The sequence below is a fragment of the Erithacus rubecula genome, assembly GCF_903797595.1.
Source record: "Erithacus rubecula genome assembly, chromosome: 12".
NCBI classification, from domain to species: Eukaryota; Metazoa; Chordata; class Aves; order Passeriformes; family Muscicapidae; genus Erithacus; species Erithacus rubecula.
In genome coordinates, this window is record NC_136664.1 from 12,158,899 (window position 1) to 12,178,749 (window position 19,851).

The window sequence follows — 19,851 nt, forward strand, 5'->3', positions numbered from 1 at the left end:
TAATAAGCAAACAAAAATGGTCTATTATGTAAATTTCTTTCTCTTGAACATGACAAGTTGCTTTTCCTTTGCATATTACACCACCAAGTGGCCTAATGCTCTTATTTTTCATTCAATGTGTTTCCTCTAGAGATACCACAACATAAAACAAAATTCAATTTAAAAAGACAAACTGCTATCTAAACAAAAAAAAAAAAAAAAACCAAAAAAAAAACCAAAAAAAAACCAAAAAAAAACAACAACAAAAAAAACCCACCAAAAAATACAAAACCAAAAACCAAAAACCAAAACCTGGAGTTTCATCTAAGAGATTCAGCTAGACACTAGTTTTAAACTTTCTTCTATAGCTTACACGTGCAAATTTAATAGAAGTACAAATTTCATCATCTTTTTTCCTCTTACAGCAACTTAAAACTTACTAGAGAAAGTTTTCTCTCCATATTATTTAGGTAATACACATATCTAATGGAGCATTGTGATGTACCTGCTATGAGCACAGGCATTTTCAGATATTTTATTCAATTTAAAACACTACAAAAGAAATTAAAATACGTACTGAGGGAAAACAAACATTTAGGACTTGGACTAAAGTCTGGCCAAGTATGTGAATCAAGGAAGTTCAGAACTGGTAATATCTGAATTGAACAAGCAAATCTTGCATGTATTTGAAATGAGCAGAACTACACACATGAGTGGGGGCAATGGATCAGGCTTGGAATCATGAGTAAATACAACTTGGTAACATCTCAAAAATTATCAGGTTGGACCCATCAGTTCAACCCAGAGTCCATACCTTTCATCCTTAATTCCAATGCCCAGTCTTATGCTGCTACCAGATGGTGTGGTTTTAACTAGAAATCCACTCCATATTTTCACAGAAATATATATATAAATATACCTATAATCTACTGGTCTCTGCCAGTAACATCTCTCCTTCCTAAGGAAATTACCTGCTGCAATTGCTAAGACAGACTTCAGTTCCAACTTGCTCACTGCTCAGATTTCCTCAAAACTTCCATTTGACCAGGGAAAAGCAGGGATGATGGAAAAATCCCATTTGTCCATCAGGCTCCTCTCATGAGGATCCAGCTGAACCCTGTTTAATTTTCCCAACCTCTGCAGCAATAGCAGCCAAGAACCAAAGTCATAAATGTTTAAATTTCATGCAATTTCATGCATGTCTAGCAAAAATTTTGCTATTTTAGTCCAGAAGTGTGCAACAAGGTATTTTTTCAAGTGTACAAAATCACTTCAAAAGAGAGCTATTAGATGAGGTGCCAGCAGGATTTGGTTAAAGTCACAGGAAAGATATTTACAAAACACAGACTTGTACAAATATACACACACACAGATCTTAGAGCATAATCCTTATGAGTGCTATGTGGACAATAAGATAATCATCCCTGTGACTGAATTACAACCTTGTTATAAAGTTTATTACAGTCATAAGGATCTTGGGGTAGGAACAGATAATTGCCTGTTTTCATGAGTAAATGAATGAAACGCTTCAGTGTAAAACTGAAAAAAGAGAAAATGCATCCTAATGGTGAGACTGCCTATTGAAATCAAGGGAAAAAATTCAATCTGTCACAGTGGGTTTTGTCAGGACATGGAAAATGACAACGTTCCTTTAGTACTCACAGAATCAAGAAAATAGTCATATTGATCACATTTTCAGCTAATGAGTAACTGATTTAAAAGTCATATTAATAACTCAACAATCAAGAAAATATTGACTACATTCTTTACTTCAGCCATATGTGTTCAGGTATTTTTAGAATGGTGTGTTGGAGTAAAATACTGGTTTAAAAATTAATATTGTCACAAAAACTTTATTTCAATGTTTCCATGTGTCACAGATTAGAAACCAAACCCACTTATGAAAAACTCCCAGTGACTTTAGCATCCCAGGTTTCTATATGCTTGTGCAGTCACCTGATTCCAATGGCACACTCTCCTCCTGTGCCTTGCAGCATCTTTCTGCTCTGACCAGGATCTACCTCTTCCTCCTGAAGCAATGATTAAAGCAATTAGGTTTCACTAAGATTTTTATATCTCTGTTAACACATTAAATTATAATGTCTATACTAAAGACAAACCCACAAATGACCCTGCTTACTGCATCCTCCTTTTTTCATTTGGGGAAAAATGAAAAACAAAAACACAAACAAACTCAAATGAAAACAAAACAAAATAATCAAATTAAAAATGACTAATTTAAATAATTATGGTATTTGATGTCTAGCTAAATGAATATACATTAATATGATCTCATGCTTTCCATAGGTTTCAATAAAAGTCATTTACAAGATGGAAAATGTATATATGAAAGCACTTGGACATCTTGGAAGTGTTGAAGGCTACACTGGATGGAGCTCTGAAAGGTGTCCCTGTCCATGGCAGAGGGGGTGGAACAAGGTGGTCTTTAAGGCCTTTTCCAACCCAAACCATTAATGATTCAATGATCTATTTTAAAACATTTTCTCTGTTAGTGTCTCACAGTGATTGTTATGGGCTGATTACCCATTAGTGTCTCTCATTCTTAAATGCTAGCTGCTTTAGAAACTTGACACAAATTAAGAACATCACCCTCAGAAAATAAACAATGAATTTAAATTATTCATTCTGCACATTCGTCCAACAAAATGAGACCTTGCCTTTCTATTATCAAACAATGATAACTCTTCATTGGCTTACAAATGGTGTTTCAGACACTATGCCCAGCTGGGGTATGAGGGTTTTGGAGGGGGAAGAAATACTGATCTTCTAATGGGAAGGCAGAGCTAGGGACAAGGATGGCAAAGCCAGTGTGTATTCTAGATGTGTGTGAGGACTAACTGTTCAGAATTATCCTTCTCTGACCTAGAGGATGCTATTGAAGGACACACATAGCTGCTCTCAATATTGGCCAGATCTCACATTACTTGCCTGTGTGCAATTCTCTGAGATTTTATTAAATTCAGGACAAGATTAGTCAGGAAATTTCAGAATAACAATTGAACAAATTATCTTACCATATGACATCTGAAAGAAAAACCTTAGAAAGTCTGCCAATCTTCTTGTGGGAACAGAGGATATAGCAACATTTTTTTCATTCTATAAAACATGTCCTTTAAATATTTACTAGTCTTGTATTTTCTACATGTGGCCACAGCCCAAGCAAAAGCCCTCTACCTCTCACTAAAGTATGCTTAAGAACATTCACTGCATATGCAATAAGAGTTTTAAAGGATCCAGATGTGAATTAGAAAAACAACTGCATCCATTATAACTGAATTTCAAACTACTGGAGTAAGACCAAGCAGGAAAGCTGTGGTTTATTCCAGAGCACCACCCACACAATTCTCTGAGTAGGATACCAAATGACAGTAATGTAACCAGCAAAATGCAAAACAAAGCTGTCACATCTGATTACACTCCCAGTGACAGAATGGACAACAGACAAGAGATTATCTTGATCTTCACAAGCTCTCAAAATAAACCTTGTATTGCTGTACAGCCATACATATCATAAATTTCTAATTAACAACTTGTTTTTTTCTTTTTGGCTATAAAACATCACATATGATTCAACAAACTTGAGGAATACTTACAGGATTATTGTGTGGGAATAAATTAAAGCTTCTCTTTTGAAATAGAAACAGTTTATTTTTGCACTCCAAACTTCAGTGAGGTGAAATTTCAAGATGCACTATTGAATAGGTCTTGGCAGAAAATACCTATACAGTTCTGTTGAAACAGCTTAAGCAATAGCAACAAATACACTATTAACTTTGAAAGACTATACAATCAGAGTTGCATTTAATTTTGAAAACCAGTTGCTTGCTTTGGGAGCACTCCCAGGCAAGGCAAATGGGCAACTTCCAACATTTCTAGGAGGCCAGAATATCTAAGTTAATTTTGACCTGTCATGAACAATTATATATACTTTCCTTAGAGTTTCAACCTGATTATAAAGTGTTTGCTTTTGAAACTAATTTTTAGCAGTAGTTTAGGCACTCAGCAAGGCTGAGCCTGTCCCAAGGATAGGCAAGACAGGGAAACCATTGCTGCTGTTTGCCAGGGCACAGGAGAGACACATCCCTTGGATGGATACGGACTCTTCATACCTCTGCCAACCATTCCTCGGGTTGACACATCCTCTGCTCTAGTCACTGGTACAAATTGAGGCACAGGCTCTCAGACCCCAGGAACAGCAAGGCTCAGGGTCTGTGCTGAGCTGGAGCAGCGGCAGCAGCCGGGTCGGGGCCACATCACAGCCAAGAACCGGCAAACCTCGCAGGCCTGCGGCATCCAGGTGGGTGCAGAGCAAACCCTGCTGCCAGGACAGGCTGCCACTGCACCCCTCCTGCTGCTGTCACCTCCCCCTGGCACACACATCGTGACAGGGACATTCCGAGGTCTGCGAGCACAGCAGGACTCAGGCCGGGTACTCGGGCGATGGAGACACCGTCCCCGTGGACGCGCTCCCAGAGCCAGGGCTGACACGCTGGCGATCAGTCACAGTGACTCGATGGCCGCAGAGGTCTTTTCCAGCCTCAAGGATTCTGTGCCCCCGTGAATCCTGCTTGTTCCCAAGGGCGGGATGAGTGGACACAAGGGGCAGGGACAGGCCACAGCCCTTCAGGCCGGGAGCAAAGAGCACCGCGCTGCGTGAGGGGAGAGGGCGCGGAGGCTGCGGCAGGAGCGGGACAGGTGAGATTCAGATCAGATACTAGAAAAAAAAATAAATCACTATTCCAGTGGTCAAGCGTTGGAACAGGCTGCCCAGGTCAGCGGTGGAGCCACCAGCCCTAGAGGTGTTAAAGAGGTGCGTGGGGTGATGTGGTTCAGGAGTTATAATGGTAGCGCTGGCTTGACAGGGGGAACTTGATAACTTTAAAGGTCTCTTCGAGCCTTGAACAGTAGGATGCCTTGAGGGTTCTGGAGAGGCGCCGCTGCCCGGGGAGAGGAGGGGGCTACTCACAAGGGAAAGTGCCTCGAGCTCGCCTCTTAGAGGCGCGGAGAGGATCGCGGAGCGGGTTGGAGGGTCAGGGACAGCGGCTCGGGGATGGAGGCTCAGGGACAGCGGTTAGGGGATCGGGGTTGGAGGCTCAGGGGTCGCGGCTCGGGGATGGAGGCTCAGAGACAGCGGTTCGGGGATCGTGGCTCCGGGACGGCGGCTCCCGATCCCGCCGCTGCCCGCTGCGCCTGCGCGAGACCTCCAAAGCAGCAGGGGGCGCTGCCGGCTGCCGCCGCGGGCCGCGCGGGGCCGGGCCGGGCTCCGCCTCAACAGCGCGGCCTCTCCCGGGCGGGCCGCGCCGGGGCCATGGGGAAGAAGCACAAGAAGCACAAGTCGGACAAACATCCCTACGAGGGTGGGTCCCCAGGGGGGTGGGCGGGCAGAGGCCGCCGGGCAGCGCGGCCCGAAGCGGGCGCGGGCCCCCGAGCCCCCAGCGGCGGCCGCCCCGCCCCGCCGGGCCCAGCGCCGGGGCGGTCTGAAGGCTCCGCGCTGAGGCGGCGGGAGCGGGGCCGGGGTCGGGAGATCGCGGCGGGCTCGGCTCCGCGCGGGCGAGAGGCGGCTGCAGGGGCTGGAAAGGAGGAAGAGGAGCGGCGATCGCGCGGGGTTGTTGAGGACGGGAGTGTGTTCTGTTTGGTACTCACACAGCTTGTTTCCCTGCTGCTTTAAGAATACGTAGAAAAGCCACTGAAGCTGGTGCTGAAAGTTGGAGGAAATGAAGTTGCTGAGCTCTCTACTGGAAATTCAGGACTTGATTCCAGCCTCTATGACGACAAATCTGAACATGAAAAACACAAGGACAGAAAAAGAAAAAAGAGAAAGAAAGGAGAAAAGCAAATTCTTGGCGAAGAAAAGGAGAAAAGAAAGAGAAAAGTTAAGGTACGTGTTCATGCTACTGCATTGTAGCAGAAAAAATGTTTTGAGTTTCTCAAAGTTTCAAATCAAAAAGTCGGCAGATATAACTGTAACTTTTATCCTTAAACTGGAATACATTCAGACTTGGTGTGTGAGGCGTTACTGTCTCTTTTTTAAAGCATTCACATCAGGTAGCTGTCACATTTTCTAAAAAACTAATTCAGTGATACATTGCATTGTATGGCTGAATTATTTCCATGTCCAGCAGATGGAGACAGTACATAAAGAATACAGAATTTTTAAACACAAGCTGTTCTTGTTTTTTAAACGTTGTGAATTTGGTTTGAAAAATCTAGAGAGCGTTATGTGTGGTACTAATACAGGGTTTGCAGGTGCTCTTACATTTCCATAACAATTTTTCCAGGAGGATAAAAGGAGGCGAGATCGAGACCATGGAGACAGTGAGGGAGAACAGGAAATGAAATGTCAGACCCCCATCAGAATGGAATTGTCACCAGAGAAGCCACTGACGAGCACTTTATCAAAGCAGGAGGGTAGGGGGAAAAAAGAAATTTCTTTTGCTAATTCATGGTTTTTGCAATTGACTCACATTTCATTTTTCTTTGTTTCTGTAGTGAGTGACTTGATGTTTTGTTCCATCTCGGTGTTTTTCTCCATCTTGTGCAAAAGTTGGGAATTAGGTTGCTGTACATTCTTTTGCAGAGTGGTATCTAGTACTTCTGTCAGAGTGAGCAGAATGTCAAGTAAGGGCAATGAGAAAAGTAGATCCTCTGCAGGTATTGTGGGGTGTGCCATTGTATTATTTTCTTTATACTGAATTCTCAAGGTGCATCTGTTTTGTTTAGTTGTTTTCTAGTATCTTAGATGTTCCATACCTTGTGCAGTCAGTTCTGCCTCACACCTCTTCTCCCTTCCCTTGTTTTTGGTCTAGAGGTGGAGCAGACACCACTTCAGGAAGCTCTGAATCAACTCATGAGACAGCTGCAGAGGTAATGTCTGTGCTACAAGCTTGCAGAACTGTGAAGTGAAAATAACATCCAGTAAGGGAAGGGGTACACACAAGGCTGAGTGAAAATATTATTGCTAAATATATTGCTAAGAGTGCTATTCTAGGAGTTTAAGTGCTAGTTTAAGAAAATATACTTAGAACTCTTCAGCTTAGGCTTCTTGAGAACACCTCTAGTTTCAAGTTCATAGCACTTGTAAAAAGTTTACAAAACCAGGAAAATTTTCCAGTAAGGTGATGCTTTCTTTTGGGGAACATTTTGGAAGGAAGGCACAAGATATTATAATTAACTTGCCCAAGTTTATTCTACCTTGAGTTCTCCTATTCTAGCATTATTTTCTATAAAAAGGAAGTATGCACTTCTCTTACTGTTTTACTATCCAAATGTCTTTTGGTTAAAACAGTCAAGTCTGCAGTTCTTTCAAGTAGTCTCATTTTTATCTTTTTTTAGATAATCTTTCTTGATTTTAAGAGTATCTGCATATTGTGCAATAGTGGTTGAAAGATCTTTCCCTTTAGCTGTCTCACCAGGCTGAGCTTGAAACTTTGCTAGTTTTTTTTTTCTTATGGTAAATTTTCAAGACCTAGGTGTGGTGTCAGTTTCAAGAAACTGAAGCTATCAGAAAATGCCTGTGTTAGTTTTGGCTCCCTTCTTGTGCATTTAAAAAGCAACATTTTTGATTTTGAGCCCCATTTCTTCCCTTCTGATAATTTCTGAGTAAGCGATGAATGACAAGAATATTTTTATGACATATATTTCTTTTCTTTTTTAAGTATATAAATGGTATAAAATGTCTGTATTAAAATCTAAAACCTTAAAAAAGGTCTGAGTATTTTTCATCTTCTTTGGAAGACAGGTAGTTATCAAAATATAGAAATAACTTCTGAAATACATTTGTAGTACTTTTTTGGCATATGGGTTTGCATATGAGATCTTTTCAACCTTGAAAGGGAAAGATTATGCTGACACAAGCCATTTCTCTCTTTATAGTTCTGATTTCTTTTCAGCTTAGTTATTTCCTTTCTGTTTAATTCCAAACTCAGTATGTTCTTTGTTATAAGTTGAAACATAAAAAACTGTCTTTCATTTCTTAACAGAAAGGATCCAAGTTCTTTCTTTTCATTTCCTGTGACTGACTTTATTGCCCCTGGCTATTCCATGATCATTAAAAACCCAATGGATTTTAGTACCATGAAAGAGAAGATCAAGAACAATGGATACCAGTCCATAGAAGAATTAAAGGTAATGCTTTGAATTTTGTTTTTGACTACAAAGATGTATTAAGCTCAGTTGACTTGAAGGCTAGTATTTTATAGGAATAGAAAAATGCCAAAAAGAGCCAGTACTTCTGCCTGAAGAAATGTTTCTTGAATTTTTGTGAGCAAGTAAGTTCTGACAGTAAAATGTGCATCTCAGAAAGATGCAGAAGTTTTCAGGTTTTATGCAGGATTGCCTGGAATCTGTCAGTTTGTCCTTCAGCTGTTATTTTAGATTTATTACTTTTTCCAGGCCAGTCTGGTCATGGAGTGAAGGCACCATGAGCTTGGTCCTGTTGGCTGTCCTGGTGCTGTAGTGTACTTCAAGTGGCTTCAAGGGCCTGTTTTGAAAGCCTTCTAAAACTTTAAAACATGTGGAGCCCAGCTTTGTTTAGTTTTCTTCATCAGAAATACTCTAGTTTTTTACTGGGCTAGATGAGGACCTGAGAGGTGTAATTAACAATTAGGCAGATGCTAATTAACAGTACTGGTTGTATTTTCTTGCACATTCTTCTTTATATCTCCAAAACTTAAGAATGTAACAGCTGTTTCTGGTTAGTTTTAAATTTTAACTTTGTAAATAGATGAGAATGTGATAAAACATATTCACCTTTAGAGTCTGCAGCAGGTATGGAATGTGGTTTCTAGCTCACTTGAATTTCAAACAAGCATACATTTCTTCATTGTAACTAAAACTTTGGGATAGTCTTTGTAATAATTTAACTTTGAACTGCAGCTTTGCAGTGTTGCTTCACTTTGTTTTAGTGACTACTGATTGGCCAGGAGGTGGGTAGTTGTAGCTAAGAGGTCTTCCCTTAAAACTTTAAAAACTACAAACAATACTGAACACTTTAGAGTACTTCAAGGATATTTGTTGGGTTGGTAGATCCAAGTATGAAAACAAAGTTACATATTTATCCCTGTTTACATTTTTAATAGATTTCTTAAATTCATTCATTAAAAGTATGCTTCTAAGTTTTTTTCTCTAAAGCTCAAGACACCACATTTGCAACAAGAATATCAGTATAGTATGCTGTAAAATTAACTTTCATTCCAAAATTATTAATGTTTGAACAGGATAACTTCAAACTGATGTGTAATAATGCAATGATTTACAACAAACCAGACACCATTTACTACAAAGCTGCAAAAAAACTGCTGCACTCAGGGATGAAGATACTTAGCCAGGTAATAAAATCACCAACCAAAATATTAAAAAATATACTGCTTTTTTTGATCCCTGTTTATCCCCTTTTACAGGGATCTCTTGAAAATTAATAAAACCTTGCTCGGTATTTGTCAAATGTTTGTATATTGGAATTGTTTAGTACTGCTGTCAGATCAGTCATTGTAGAAATAGTTGCAGAATTGTAGAAATAGTTGTAGAATTAGTATTTCACCTTTTCTGTTTATATTTGCTAGTGTAAGAAAGAAAAAACTAAATTTGATTCTCTATGGGTAGGTTACAAAAAAATTCCTTGAAGCAGCAAGTAAAAGGATTTTGATGTTATTTAGGAGAGAATTCAGAGCCTGAAACAAAGTATAGAATTCATGGCTGACCTGCAGAAGACAAGGAAGCAGAAGGACAAGGCAGAACTGCAGCAAACTGGGGAAGAGGAAGGTGGTTCTGGGAAAGACAGAGGAGAACCTATGGATGGTGACACCAAAGCATTCAAAACACCCAGCAAAGAGCACAAAAAGTGAAGTATTATCTGAGTCATTATGGGATACACCTTTTAAATGCTACAGAAACAAGATGACTTAGTGGTTCAGTGGATGTGGATTTCTCTCCTTCTGGTACTGCTTAGACATTTTCATCTCAAGGGATCAACACTTACATCATCATCTACTAAAACCAAATAAGTTTAGAATAATTTATGATACAATAATTTTTGTGTGTAGGTAACCTTGTACTGCTCATCAACTCCATTCCTTCAATTATGTTTTATTTTATTGTCCATTTCATGGAAATTGTATAGTTATGGGGCAAGCTTGCAAACATGTTTTTAAACATTTTGGTACAAAAAGCCACATAGCCAATTTCAATTACTTTTTGTTTGTTTACATAGTAGTTGTATTTGAAACATGCAGCTGCCTACCTACAGAAAGTGTATTTTCTGATATAGCTTTTCATATTTAGAAATACTAGATATGAAGATGGTAAATAAATATTGGATACTAAAATTAGGAGTATCTAATATACCAAGAGTACCTTAGTTTTGTGGGAGACCTTTACAGAGATCTAACATAAGTTTACATCATTTTTACTAATGTAAACTTTTGTCACATGCCTTCCCCAGCTGTATTAAATACAGTCATATTCAATAGCACTTTTTTGTTTTTAGTTGTTTTGCCTACAAAACCAGGTGCAGAGTTGGCTAAAACAATGTTGTCACAGTACCCTGTTGTGTTATTTAGCCCATTGGTGTTCCAGCTAGTCCCTAAGTTGTGTGGCTGTATTCACAGGAAGGATAAAGATCTGCTTGAAGACAAATTACGGAGCAATAGCTTGGAAAGGGAACAAGAGCAGATTGATCGGATCGTCAGGGAGTCAGGAGGCAAGTTAACCAGGCGCCTTGCAAACAGCCAGGTAAGCACTGGGGGATTTGCTAACTCCTTTCACTGTCCATAAGCCAGGTTTCCTTGAAACCTCACATCTGCTTTTACTTTTATTGATCATTTATGTAACATCATAAGCTTAAAAAAAAAAAAGTACTATTTGAATGCATGCTGAATTTCATCAGCAGAGTAAGTTGAGGTAAAATTTTCAAATAAGTAATAGGATAAAGGATGAATAGAAGGCTCAAGAAAATAAATATGACCTGAAAAAATCTCATAGTTTTGAAACAGACACATACCTGATCAAAGGTTATTAATGTTGCAGGAGAAGGAACTCAGTTTGGTAATACTATGGCTGTTTCATTTTCTACATTTTTTTGTCTTTTGACCTCTGTAGAAACATTACTATTTATCATAATATCTTAATTATTTGTGCCTATATCAGTAATAAAGTTACCTAGTGAAAGTAAAAATTTAGAGCAGTACTCACTTCTGAGTGACTGATTTCTTCTTATTCCTGCAGATAGAACAGTTTCATTAAATGTTTTCATTAGTTTAAGGACCAGGAATTTCAAGTACTGTGTAAATTAAAATAGTCTAATCTTATTTCAGTGTGAATTTGAAAGAAGAAAACCAGATGGTACAACAACTCTGGGCCTTCTTAATCCTGTTGACCTTGCTGCAGGAGGTAAGTTGGCATGGTTCAGGTAACAAGCCACTTCACATACCTGGCCCTCTGCATCTTTGCAGAGGCAGATGAGCAAATCCTGGCCAAGAACTGAATGCCTCTTTCCAGTCTGATAAAGATCTGGATTGGAAAAGCTGCAGCTGAGGGATCACGTAGATGGGCCTCAGCTGTGGCTGTTGTTAGAACAGCTGGTGGGAGCCCTCAGTGCTGTTGCTTCTCTGGTTTTTGGAAGCTGCAAAAAAATGCTTTTGCTGCTGAAGAAGAAAAAACTTTGGCTGCTGGAGAATTTCCCAGGATCCTATTCTGGTCCATGTACAGAGCGCACTGTCTGCTGACCCAGAAGGTCACAGATGTTTTAGAATAAGGAACTGTCTGGGTCCCAGATCATTAGTATGAAGCTTTTGGATAGGAAAGCACACTTTGAGAACCATGTCCTGTTTATTTTGAGTTTTTAGCCATGGGTATTAAATGAGTTTAGTCATCTTCTTATGCCTTCTCTGTTTCTGTGTTTTGAAACCTCCTATTGCAGAACCAGGCTACTGCCCTGTAAAGCTGGGAATGACAGCAGGAAGGCTTCAATCAGGAGTTAATACATTACAGGGCTTCAAAGAAGATAAAAGAAACAAGGTTACTCCAGGTAAGTACTCATTAAAATAAAAACAAACAAATCTTTCTTCTTATATAAACAAAGTGCACAACTTTGGAAGGAAGGATTTCTAAAGATAAAGCACATTATGAGGTGTCCCTGCCCACAACAGGGGAGTTGGAACTGGATGATCTTTAAGGTCCCTTCCAACCCAAACCATTCTATGAGTCTTTTTATCTATTTTACAATTAGAGAGAGGTATTTGGTAGCTTTAAAAGAGAGGGGGAGGAGCCTAAGAACCTTTTTCCAGCATCAGATCATTCATGTTGTGCTAAAGCACAATGCTAATGACATATTTGCAAATTCAAATGCCTTTTGTTTAGATCTTATTAAAAGTTGTTACATTGTGAACAGGTGGTGTTCTGTGAAGGCTTGTTTTTACCTTAAGAAATACATTCCTTTAAAGTTTCTTCTTGAGGATTGTTTTTATCCTCTTCTCATTTCTGATGCATGCAAAGCAGGGTAATAATTAATACTATTGTTATTCATTAGTGACATACTTGAATTACGGGCCCTTCAGTTCCTATGCACCAACATACGATTCAACGTTTGCCAACATAAGCAAAGAAGATTCTGACTTAATCTACTCAACATATGGGGAGGACTCTAATCAAGGATCTTCCAGGTAATGCAGCAAGCAGGATGCACAGTACAGCTCCCATGGACAGGAGCAGTTATGTACAGCTCTGTGCAGGATGGGCTGGCTTTGCTGTGGAGTGACGGCCTCGCTGTCTTTAGGGCTCACAGGGGTTTGTTTGTATAAAAACAAATACTTCAGTACAAGAATCTGCCTCTAAAGTAAAATTAGCCAAGATGGAAGAATTTTGATGCTGCTGATTCCTAGGAGTACACTGTCTAAACCTGGATGCATTTATAACTGAAAGATTCATGTTCAAAGCCAGAAAAAATATTGAGTTGTACAAATGTTTGTACAAACTGGGTTTTTTTCACATTAATTACTGCCTTGAATGAGATGCAGCTTTGTAAAATTAGTTCTATTGATTTATTATTCTTGATTAGAAAAATTTCAAAACTCTTTTTTTAAAGAGAATTTCACAAGAAGCAGGCACAGTGATATAAATTTTTAGGAAAGGGAAGAATACTTTAGTATAAACGTGAAGGGCCTATGCAAGCTTATTTTTGTGTTGATGCAGCTGCCTGTGACACTACATTTTTCCAAGTGTCCCATTCAGGATGGATTCCTCAGCTACAGAAGGCAGGCATGATCAAACTAAAGCAATCCATTTTGATCAGACCCTGTGCTACTTTGTGTGTTTTTACTTTGTGCTGTACATATTGGCTTGACCTTACGTAATTTTTTTACATTAAATGTTTGATATGAATGTAGTTACCTTTAACTACCATCTTTATTCTTTCAGTATTCAAGATTTTTTTATGAAATCCCAGGATTATCCTCTCTTAATGGCTGATAGTTTGCTTGATGTTCTAACTAAAGGAGGACATTCTAGGGCTCTCAGAGAACTAGAAGTGGTAAGAGTGGATTTGTGTACTATCTGGTCTTTGGTTTTAGCACACAAGCTCTAAAGTCACAGAAAGATGATACTGATCTTATTGATGGGGAGTATGAACATAACATAGAGATATAATTACCCATTCTTTGTCCATTATCCTATACCCATTACATTACCACCTGTTTCAAGACTAATAAGCAGTTGTTTAAAAATGAGGTGATCATTGACAGGCTTTTTTTTCCATTAAAACTGTATCACATTCCTAGCTGCCACTGTTTAGTTCAGGTGAATTAGTATGTAGTTTTTCCCTTCATTTGGTAAGCGTGCTTTTATAAACTCAAACATGTGCTATGTAAAAATACTGAACAGTGACTCTTCAAATTCTTAGGAGATTCCAGTCCTGTCCATGCCAAACATAAAAGGAATCAAAGGGGCTCATTTGATAACCTTAACTTAATTGACAATCTAAGAATTATTTGAAAATCTCCTCAGAACAGTTCCTGTTTACTAAAAGTCTTGCTTTGAGTTTCAAATCAATGCTATTGAAATAAACAGATTGTAGCCTTTTACTAATGGGTCAAATATTACGTAAATTAATATCAGAAATAGTTCATGGACCTTTTTGCCTCAGTTCACAGTTTTCCTTAGCATTACAGGTTTAGCTCTTTTCTTGCACTCAGTAGTGGCACTGTCAGGGTTTGGCCACTTTCTCTTGGCAATATTAAGAAAAATATAGTTGCATACAGAACAGAAAACATTTTAGCCCCTAATAACCACCCTTCCTCTTCTTTCTATACCCCAGTAAATAGTCTCTGATGTGACTTCGCTGTGAATTTTGCAAAGAGCAATAAAACCTGAGCTGAAAAAATGTATTTCAGTAAATATTAATACCCCAAGAAAGACCCTAAAAAATTTATAAGCATTATAACTTGCTTTACAGTGAAAGCACATTATGACATTGCAAAGGTAGCTCCCTTTAGAAATACTGCATCTTGTAAGATTTTACTTTGAATTTAAAAGAATATTTTTAACACCTTCTTTAAAAATCATTTCTTTGTTCAGCCAGTGGAGGAGACTGAAGGCCCACAGGAAAGAAGTGATGCAATGAAAGATGTAAAGGTAAAATTTTTCTGTATTAATTAACTTCTCCAACCAACCTGTCCAAGCTCACAGATATAAAATGGTCTAAAACTTTCAGCCCTGTACAACAACACTGAGTCTTTGACAATCTGTCAATCTTGTGAAAATGGTGTGTCCCTTTGTAGGCATGAGGAGAATAAAGTTCTCTGAAACATTAACTTTTAACTGAATGTTAAGAGAACTGGAAGAAAATGATTATATATTTTTGTTTGTGATTGTTCAGAGCTATAGCTTTGTTTCTGTCTTAATCTGGTTTTGTTTAACATGAATTTGTAATGTAAATCTAAGATGCCACATGATATATAGCAGTCTGAGAAGTTCTCACTTTGAGCCCCTGTAGGCAATACATTACAGACCTCAATTCATTCCATTTAAACTTTGCTCAATTAGAGAAAGCAGTTCTTGGGCCAGGGCTGCTCTCCTGAAGCATCTCCTCGTCTGCAGCCCTGGCCCAGACTCCTTTTGAATTTTTGCCTCAGATCATTGATAAAATCTCCTTTATGTGAGCTGAAGGAATTTTTAAACTCTTTTTAAATTGGGATGCTGATATCAAGTTACTGCATCATTTCTGCATATCCCCAGTGGTTTTGGCAGATGCCATTTTCTATTTGTGTATGAAATAGAATAGTAAACATTAACTGTAGAACAGCAGGTTTTACAGTGTCTTCTCAGCTTTCCCTCTGTATGTACACTTATTTTTGTAGAGCAGACTAACCTTACATTTGTGTTCTGATCTTCCCCAGACAATTTTGTTGTTTCAAGGCTGAGCTAAGTATTATCTAAATTATTACTTGCTTAATTTTTTTCCAGATTATGGAAATTGATATTGCTGCCAGGTTGGACACTGCTAATAGTGACAGACTCACAGCTCTAAAAGCAGTTACAAACTTTGGCATGCCTATGGAAGAGTTTGATTCTGAGGGTGAGTCTTCTTGGTAGTCATAGTTCTGATATATGTCCTTAACTCCTTTAGTTTCTGAGTTCCTTACTATATTTCATATCATAAAATAAGTAAATAAACTTTACTTAGATCTTAATAGTCAGGACTTTGTTTTTCTCTTTAACCAGAGGCTGAAATCTTCCAGAGGAAACTTGATGAAACAACAAAGCTGCTCAGAGAACTCCAGGATGCTCAAAATGAACGACTGAGTACAAAACCACCCCCTAATATGATTTGTCTTCTGGGTCCATCTTACAGAGAAATGCACTTAGGTAAATACACTTTTTCTGATTATTCTTGCAGAACTGATGAAGTCCCAGCTGGTATCAACTCTAAGTAAAAAAAATCTCAAGGGCTGTAGGGCAGATTATGTGCCCTGTTAGGCCTAGAGAATGAATTTAAACTCTTTTGGATGTAAAGCCAGATTAAAATCTTGAACAGTAATTACATGTATTTCATCTTTATTCCTTAATGTCCCTAGAACTCATAGAAGCTTCTGTATGCCAAGGGGCAGACAATAGCCAGTAACTCCCTGAGTTTTGCAGTGTCTTTCAGTGGGGATAGCACAAGTATTACCAAGTTCTTATTGCAAGGGCAGCTTTGGTGCAGAATGGATCTGGTTATCAGTCTGTTGAGTTAGAGTAATTAATACCAGTCATACATTCTTTAGTTATTTGAGCAAACCTGCTTGTCTCACAGATCAGCTACACAGCCTGTGTTAATGGCAGCCCTCTGAGATAGGACTGTGAGCAGAGTGCCTGTTTGGCAAGCAAAACTGGCTTTTGCAATGCTATTCATGGTCTAAACTAAACCACACTGATGTGATTAGATAAATTCTCCATTATTGAAGAAATATGACCAAGTTCATACCACACCAAGTCTAAATTAGACCAAATACTGTCTTTTTTAAGTTTTGCTACTTACAGCTTCCTTCTTGAGGGAAAACTGCATTTGTAGCAGCAAGAGCAGTATCTATATCCAAAGCTTTGTGCTGAATCCCAAAATCCAGCTATTACTAACACCAGTGCTGTGTGGGTGCCACCAGCTCTCTCCCAGCTGTTGTGAGTGTGGCCCAAGTTTCATCAACTTACTTTTTAACTTCTGGTGTTTCCTGATGGCAGCAAGGCTTGGGCAGCAGCTGTTTCATTCCTCCTGTTCTTCTTAGCCGTCTCTTGGTTGTCCAGGATGCTTTGCTTGGCTGCACACAGCACAACACAGCTCTTCTGGTCTAGAAACATTATTTAACACAGTTCCCTTTGTACTAAATAATTAAACTGTTTGCAGGGTGATCCAGCAAGTTGGTGTCTATACATAGCACATAAACACATCTTATCTTTCCCAGCGGAGAGAGTAACCAATAACCTGAAAGAACTGGCCCAGCAAGTGACTCCAGGTGACATTGTCAGTACCTATGGAATCCGGAAAGCAATGGGAATCTCAGTTCATCTCCCTGAGACAGAAGACAGCTGGGTAGATTTGACAGAGGGTGAGTATACAAAAAACATCTTGTAGCATCTGTTCAGCTGGAACAAAACCACATCTGCAACTCCTTAGATTGGCTTATGGCAGAACTTGCAGTAGTGTGGTTCCAATTTTGAGTTCTTCCCTGCTTTTTAAATTCTGTTTCAAATGGAAAGTTGCTGCCTTTGGTGTCAGTCCAAAGCAAATCTTTTGTGTGTATGGAACTTTGGTTCAGCTACATGCTTTCTTTACAATCCATCTTAGAGCACTGCCAGATTTTAAAGCTCAGTTAATTCTTTCAATTTTAGTTTTTCCATTTTGTGTGAAGTTGCAAGAGAGGAGTTGAAATTCCTCACTTGCTAAAATGAGAACGTTGTGATTCCTCTTCTCCAGGCTTTTGGCTGTGCACTCCTTTTGCTTAGTTTGGCCAGCTGTTGTGCTTTGGAAGCTGACAGAGCGAGTTCAACACACATTGTCCAGCCAGAAGTAGTGGCTGTTTTTTGCTGGTTTAGAGGGTCAATAGAGTCTCAATGCCAGACCCTGTCCTCCTTCATTTATAACATGCAGCATGAGAGTGCCCAGAGTTGGGGTATAAGGCAGGAAGAATTTCCTGTCACAAAACGTAATTTACACAACAAATTTACTCAATCTGTGATATTGAAAGTTTTCATTCAATAATACTTTAACTGAAAGAGCATGATTATTTCAAGGAACTCATTCCTATTTTTAAGGAAATTGCTCAAGAAATTTCAGTTTCAAAATTATTGAGCCTTTTCTTTTCCATAACGTTACACAGAGGCTTTGTAGCATAACCAGCTGAAACAGAGGATTTTCTGGGACTGGGACTAGCTAACAAAGGGCTACCTGCATAACTATGAAATTACCTGAGGCATGCTCTGCTGTATATGCATGTCTTTACTTGAGCATTCTGTGGTCAGTGACCTGCTATCTGTTATAAACTTTCAGAGTTTGAAGAGCCTAAAAAGACCATCACTGTCCCTGAAAATGAGTGTGGTGCAGTTACAGGCTGAAGATTCTGTTCAGCTTACAGCTGTTTGTTTGATTCTGTTTAAGAACCAGGTAAACGTCCTTCAGGTGCATTCACCATGCGTGTTTGTGTGTTAAACTACTTTTGTTTATTAAATTTTGGAACTGATGGCTTTTGGAGGGTTTGTATTAGTTAATTCTGCTATGTAAATGCACTAAATTATTCTTTTTGCATTCTCTACTATTTTTAAGCTCCTCTGCCACATTTAAGTTTTCCTAAATTACCAAGTGTCTGGAAAAGTCAAGCTGTAATGAAAACGTGCCTCTATATGGTGCAGGGACTCAACCAAAAGTTTCTAGAAGCAATGTATAGACTTGTCTCTGAGTCTGGTTAGTGCAAATGTCATTAGTGTCTGAACATGCTATTTCCCCTTTTTAAAATTACTGTGCAACTCCCATGGACATGAGGAAGAGAAATAAACTTTTTGTATAAAACTGATGCAGTGTGATGAATTTAAAAAAGCTCAGCTTTGTGAGACTTGGAATGTGGATTAATCTCCTCTTAGAGAAACCTTGCTGTGTACTTACAGTATCCTAAAACTGGAGGGCAAGCTCAGACCCAAGACCAGAAGTGAGACTAACAAACCCACCTACTGTCAGCAAGTAAAAGTAGCCCTTCAGTCCATGATTCCAGTAAAACCCTGGAGTCAAGAGGAATGAGCTGTAGGGTTCCAGCCATCCCTGCTGTGTGCAGTGACAGGGAACTGAACTAAGGTAACTTACAGACCAAACAGCATTGTGAATTCCATCCTCTTCCCTCAGTCTTACAGCCACCATCATTCTTGCTTCCTTCCTCCCTTCCTTCCTCTCTAGCAATGCTGCAGAAAGATTTGTTTTTAATCTTTCAGAATTACTAAAATACATGGCAAAATTTTTAACTGTCAGCCTGGGTTTTCTACACTAGATTCAGTCATCCCAGAAGAATTAATAGTCACCACTGGAATTTTTTCAGTTCTAGGTAATAGCAGCTGAATTATTACTCCAGGGAATGATTTTTTTCCATTACTACATAAATCATTTTCAAGAATCAGAGAAGATTCAGGGCAAATGTGCCAGCCAAATCCTTACTGGCTCCTGCCATAGTGTCTCATTGCCCATCACTCACCTTTTAGATGGTGCAGAAGGTGGCTGCTAGGGACAGAAGTATTGATATTTCTCATCAGCTGTTGAACACTTGCCTGTCACTCTAAGCATTTTCTACTGACAACATTTTTTAAAAAGATAAATACCAAGTTTAGTTTATTAGTAAAAACAGTCCCCTTAAGTCTGCAGCACTATGAAAAATACACCTCCTTCTCATGGGTATCTCCATCAAAATAATTGCAAAACCAGACGTGTTTCAAGAAGTTTTTTATTTCATAGTAAAAACAAAAGTTTGTTCTTTGAAACAGATTCCTAGTTCCAGATGTTATTAGTTCTTCAAATCAGATACAGTGCCATTTTTTCCATTTAAGAAAAAAAAAAAAAATGCTGCAAGGAAGATTTTTCCACCAAGATTGTTTTCTCAATGTTAAATTTCACAGTTCACTCTCAGAAGGACTGCTGAAAACAATTATTTCAATACAGTTGCTTGTTAAATTGAACATTTTCTGCGGTTGAATACAGCTCTCATATTATACAGTTCCAGTTCTGGTGAGAAGTTAGTCATCCTCTTTTTCATTACACAAAGTTTCTAACTTCCCCAAGAAGACTGTGCACAGCACACCAAGTGAACATTCTTTTTAAACCTGCAACCAAACCCAACTCCTTCCCCTTTGGAA

At 38.9% G+C, this 19,851-nt stretch overlaps 1 protein-coding gene across 1 annotated transcript; it reads left to right on the forward strand.

Moving 5' to 3' along the window:
* Window positions 1-5,222: 5,222 nt before the first annotated feature.
* Window positions 5,223-18,530, forward strand: BRD7 (bromodomain containing 7). Its single transcript, XM_079315805.1, has 17 exons — window positions 5,223-5,357; window positions 5,670-5,878; window positions 6,279-6,408; window positions 6,807-6,864; window positions 7,980-8,124; window positions 9,216-9,326; window positions 9,654-9,838; window positions 10,605-10,728; window positions 11,310-11,385; window positions 11,915-12,022; window positions 12,524-12,656; window positions 13,411-13,522; window positions 14,566-14,622; window positions 15,454-15,565; window positions 15,712-15,855; window positions 16,926-17,069; window positions 18,011-18,530. Exons 1-17 carry the CDS (start codon window positions 5,309-5,311, stop codon window positions 18,073-18,075), a joined length of 1,962 nt encoding a protein of 653 aa, XP_079171931.1. The 5' UTR covers window positions 5,223-5,308; the 3' UTR covers window positions 18,076-18,530.
* The last annotated feature ends 1,321 nt before the right edge of the window (window positions 18,531-19,851 follow it).

Bases quoted from the DNA above. Each gene is read 5' to 3' on its own strand.
- BRD7 (XM_079315805.1), top strand. From the start codon at position 5,309: ATGGGGAAGAAGCACAAGAAGCACAAGTCGGACAAACATCCCTACGAG. The intron at 15,856-16,925 runs GTAAATACACTT...TATCTTTCCCAG, and splicing joins TTACAGAGAAATGCACTTAG to CGGAGAGAGTAACCAATAAC. The intron at 17,070-18,010 runs GTGAGTATACAA...ATAAACTTTCAG, and splicing joins CTGGGTAGATTTGACAGAGG to AGTTTGAAGAGCCTAAAAAG.